Source organism: Ornithodoros turicata, chromosome 5 (genome assembly GCF_037126465.1).
Source record: "Ornithodoros turicata isolate Travis chromosome 5, ASM3712646v1, whole genome shotgun sequence".
Lineage (NCBI taxonomy): Eukaryota > Metazoa > Arthropoda > Arachnida > Ixodida > Argasidae > Ornithodoros > Ornithodoros turicata.
Genome location: NC_088205.1, coordinates 12,591,678 through 12,596,384, shown reverse-complemented (window position 1 = coordinate 12,596,384; position 4,707 = coordinate 12,591,678). Strand labels below are relative to the sequence as shown.

Here is a 4,707-nt window from a genome sequence, read left to right as displayed (position 1 = left end):
GTATCAGCTAAACATAGGTTAACATAGCTAAACATGTCAGCTAAAATATTAGCTAACATGTCAGCTAAACATGTCAGCTAAAATATCAGTTAAAATATCAGCCAACATGTCAGCCAATATGTCACCTAAACATATCAGCTAACATGTCAGATAACACGTTAGATAACACGTCAGCTAAACATGTCAGCTAATATGTGAGCTAAACATATACATAGCTAGACACCTGAACATATCCGATTTTATGAGCTAAACATGTCCGCTAAAAAGATCAGCTAAACATGGCAGCTAAACATGTTACCTAAAATATCAGCTAAACCTAGGCTAAGCACAGCTAGACATCGGTTAACCTAGCAGCCAAACATAGCTAAACATAATTGACAGAAGGGATATATATCAGCTAAACATAGGTTAAGATAGCTAATCATGTCAGCTAAAATATCAACTAAAGATAGGCTAAGCACAGCTAGACATAGGTTAACCTATGAGCCAAGCAGAGCTAAGCATAATTGACAGAAGGGAAATACACTAGCTAAATATAGGTTAACATAGCTAAACGTGTCAGTTAAAATATCAGCTAAACATGTCAGCTAAAATATCAGCTAAACATGTCAGCTAAAATATCAGCTAACATATATTAGCCAAAATATCAGCTAATACGTCAGCTAAACATATCAGCTAACATGTCAGCTAAACATGTCAGCTAAAATATGAGCTAACATGTCAGCTAAACATGTCAGCTAACATGTCAGCTAAACATGTCAGCTAACATGTCAGCTAAACATGTCAGCTAACATGCCAGCAAAACACATCAGCTAATATGTGAGCTAAACGTACACATAGCTGAACATATCCGATTTTATCAGCTAAACATGTCAGCTAAAATATAAGCTAGCATGTCAGCTAAACATATCGGCTAAACATGTCAGCTAAACATATCAGCTAACATGTCAGCAGAACACATCAGATATGTGAGCTAAACATAGCATAGCTGAACATAGCCGATTTTATCAGCTAAACCAGTCAGCTAAAATATCAACTAAAGACAGGCTAAGCACAGCTAGACACAGGCTAACCTATGAGCCAAACAGAGCTAAGTATAATATACAGAAGGGAAATATATCAGCTAAACATAGGTTAACATAGCTAAACATGTCAGCTAAAATATCAGCTAAACATGTCAGCTAAAATATCAGCTAAACATATCAGCTAACATGTCAGATAACACGCCAGCTAATAACGTCAGCTAATATGTGAGCTAAACATATCAGCTAAACATGCCTAGACATACCTGAACATATCCGATTTTATCAGCTAAACATGTCAGCTAAAATATCAGCTAAACATAGGCTAAGCACAGATAGACATTGGTTAACCTACCAGCCAAACATAGCTAAACATAATTGACAGAAGGGAAATAATATCAGCTATACACAAGTTAAGAAAGCTAATCATGTCAGCTAAAATATCAGCTAACATATCAGCTAAAATATCAGCTAACGTGTCAGCTAAAATATGAGCTAACATGTCAGTTAACATGTCAGCTAACATGTCACCTAACATATCAGTTAACATGTCAGCTAATATGTGAGCTTATGTGTGAGCTAAACATATCAGCTAAACATGACACCTAAAATAGCAGCTAGACATAGGCTAAGCACAGCTAAACCTTCGTTAACCTACCAACCAAACATAGCTGAACATAATTGACAGAAGGGAAATATATCAGCTAAACATAGGTTGAGATAGCTAATCATGTTAGCTAAAATATCAGCTAATATGTTAGCTAAAACTTTCAGCTAAACATGCCAGCTAACATGTCAGCAAAACACGGCAGATATGTGAGTTAAACAGACATAACTGAACATAGCCGATTTTATCAGCTAAAATATCAACTAAAGACAAACTAAGCACAGCTAGACATAGTTTAACCTATGAGCTAAACAGAGCTAAGAATAATTGACAGAAGGGAAATATACCAGTTAAACATAGGTTAACATAGCTAAACATGTCAGCTAAAATATCAGCTAACATGTCGGCTAAACATGTCAGCTAACATGCCACCTAAACATATCAGCTAACACGTCAGCTAAACATGTCAGCTAAACATAGCTAAACATGTCAGCTAATATGTGAGCTAAACATATCAGCTAAACATGTCAGCTAATATCTCAACTAAACATATCAGCTAAACATACCTAGACATACCTGAACATATCCGATTTTATCAGTTAAACATGTCCGCTAAAATATCAGCTAAACTTGGCAGTTAAACGTGTCACATAAAATATCAGCTAAACATAGGCTAAGCACAGCTAGACATCGGTTAACCTACCAGCCAAACATAGCTAGACATGATTGACAGAAGGAAAACATATAAGCCAAACGATGGTCGTCCATCGACAACGTGATCGACCTGGTATCCAGTGTCCAAGAAGAACAGTCGGAAGCACGTTTTACTGTTGCCGTCTTTTTGGATGTCATGAAGGCGTATGATAGCGTTCTCCATAGTGCCGTTGTTGCTACCCTGCAAGAGTCGGGAGTGGGAGCTCGAATGGTTTCTTGGGTCCGTGACTTTCTGTCCGGCCGGACGCTGTTCGTCCGTACTGCATCAGGAGATACGCCAGCTTTTCCCGTCTCCCGTGGAGTGCCACAAGGTAGTGTACTGAGTCCGCTGCTGTTCAATCTGATTATGGCATCACTCCCGGCGTGCCTCTCTGAGCATATCCGCACCACAATCTATGCCGACGACATCTGCATATGGACATCCGGAGTCCGACGGGACGCCATTCAACAACGCTTACAAGGCGCTCTCAACACCACCGCGTCTTACCTTGCCGACCGAGGACTCCGTGTATCCCCTAGCAAGACAGCCGCCATGGCGTTTACTCGGCGGCCCTTCACCAGCTACCCTCTCCATGTTGCCGGAACCCCGCTTCAATTTGTGACGCACTGCAAGTACCTTGGCGCGATTATTGACAGACAGCTCTCGTGGTCTAAGCACATAAAGAACCTCTCCGTCAAGACGAGCAGATCAGTGAACGTCCTACGCCGCATCTCCGGAGCGTCTTAGGGCCCCACCTGTCGCGATCTTCGCCAAATTCACAGCTCCCTCGTGCTCGGCTTCCTGCGGTACAGCATCCCAGTGCTGCACGGCCTGCGGACGACTCACGAGCGGGAACTCCTGGACATTCAGTCTCGCAGCCTTCGCGCATGCCTGGGCTTACCCAAGACAACGGAAACTTATTCGGTACTTGCAGAGGCCAGGGAACCACTTGTTACCACCCTGCGAGATAGAGAGACCCTCCGCATTTACACGCGGCTAATGACTCGGCACCCTTTCCACTACCTCAGGACCATTGACCACGACAGCCCCGCGTCTGCCTTTGGTAGCGCAGTGCGCCGTCTGAAGGGTGTTGTCCCACCTCCCACATCTCACGTATCGTATGCTACCCCAACATGGGCTCTCGACCAACCTCCCATATGCACATTTATCCATGGCCTCGGGAAAAAAAGCGACACGCCAGCGCCTGTAGCACGTCAACTTGCCCTGGAACACCTAGCCTCGCTGCACCACGGAAGGCCGACCGTCTATACTGATGGGTCTGTGATACCTGGTGGAGCAGCTGCAGCCTTTTATGTGCCCCACGAAGATTTTGAGAAAGCGTCCAAGCTCCCCAACGAGACGTCCTCCACGGAAGCAGAGCTATTCGCAATCAATATGGCCCTTCAGCACATCTCGTCCTCCCCACCTGCAGAGTGGACGATCCTCACCGACAGCAAGCCAGCCCTGGAGATCCTGAGTTCTCACGCCACCAAAATCATCAGCGACCTCCAAACGGCTATCATCGCCGCATGCGACTCTCTTTGCGGCTCTGGCCACGGTGTGCGGCTACAGTGGATTCCCAGCCACATAGGCCTCAGTGGGAACTCCCGAGCGGACGCCGCCGCGAGGCGTGCCCACCAAGACGTCGGCCCGCCAGCTAGTATGCCGCTCACATCGTCCGCCTGTCTTTTAAAGATCCGCGAGTGGTGTGCCTCCGAAATGCGTCGCTCTGTCGAAGACGCTGTACGCTCCAATGCGTATATCCAGTCCATTGACCCGACAATGCAATTCGCTCCATACCAGCAGCTCGTCCGCGCAGAAGAAACGCTGCTGCATCGGCTCCGACTCAACGTCGCATATACACCGCAATACCTGTGCAGTGTCGGAAAGCGTCGCTCAGCTAGCTGCGCTACCTGTGGCGCAGTAGCAGACGTTGAGCACCTCCTACTAACCTGCTCGGAGTACTCTGCAGCCCGCGCTGTCCTCGCCAATCGCCTCCAACGCCTGGGACACGGCTCGCTCTCACTGGCCGTGCTTCTCGGCCCCGTCGCACGCCAACAGCAGGGAGCCGTTACAAGGGCTCTCCTGCAATACCTACAGGACACCCAACTGAGTGTTACGTTGTGAACTGAGAACCGTGGCCCTGGGCACTCGCCCCCACTGCAAAGAAACCGGCCGGGTTTTTTTTCTTCTTTTTTTTTTGCTCCACCAGGGCGTAGCAAGCCGACATAGGTCTGGCTGACCTCTCCTTGCGTGGACGCCACCTCCTGTTTATTAAACTTATATATACCCCCCAAACATAGGTTAAGATAGCTAATCGTGTTAGCTAAAATATCAGCTAACACGTCAGCTAACACGTCAGCTAAACATATCAGCTAAACATG

At 46.1% G+C, this 4,707-nt stretch overlaps 1 protein-coding gene across 1 annotated transcript; it reads left to right on the top strand.

Annotated features, from left to right (window-relative positions):
* The first annotated feature begins 2,875 nt into the window (after positions 1–2,875).
* Positions 2,876–4,450, top strand: LOC135395207 (uncharacterized). Its single transcript, XM_064626447.1, has 2 exons — positions 2,876–3,063; positions 3,106–4,450. Exons 1-2 carry the CDS (start codon positions 2,876–2,878, stop codon positions 4,448–4,450), a joined length of 1,533 nt encoding a protein of 510 aa, XP_064482517.1.
* The last annotated feature ends 257 nt before the right edge of the window (positions 4,451–4,707 follow it).

Bases quoted from the DNA above. Each gene is read 5' to 3' on its own strand.
- LOC135395207 (XM_064626447.1), top strand. From the start codon at position 2,876: ATGGCGTTTACTCGGCGGCCCTTCACCAGCTACCCTCTCCATGTTGCC. The intron at 3,064-3,105 runs GTCTTAGGGCCC...CCAAATTCACAG, and splicing joins CTACGCCGCATCTCCGGAGC to CTCCCTCGTGCTCGGCTTCC.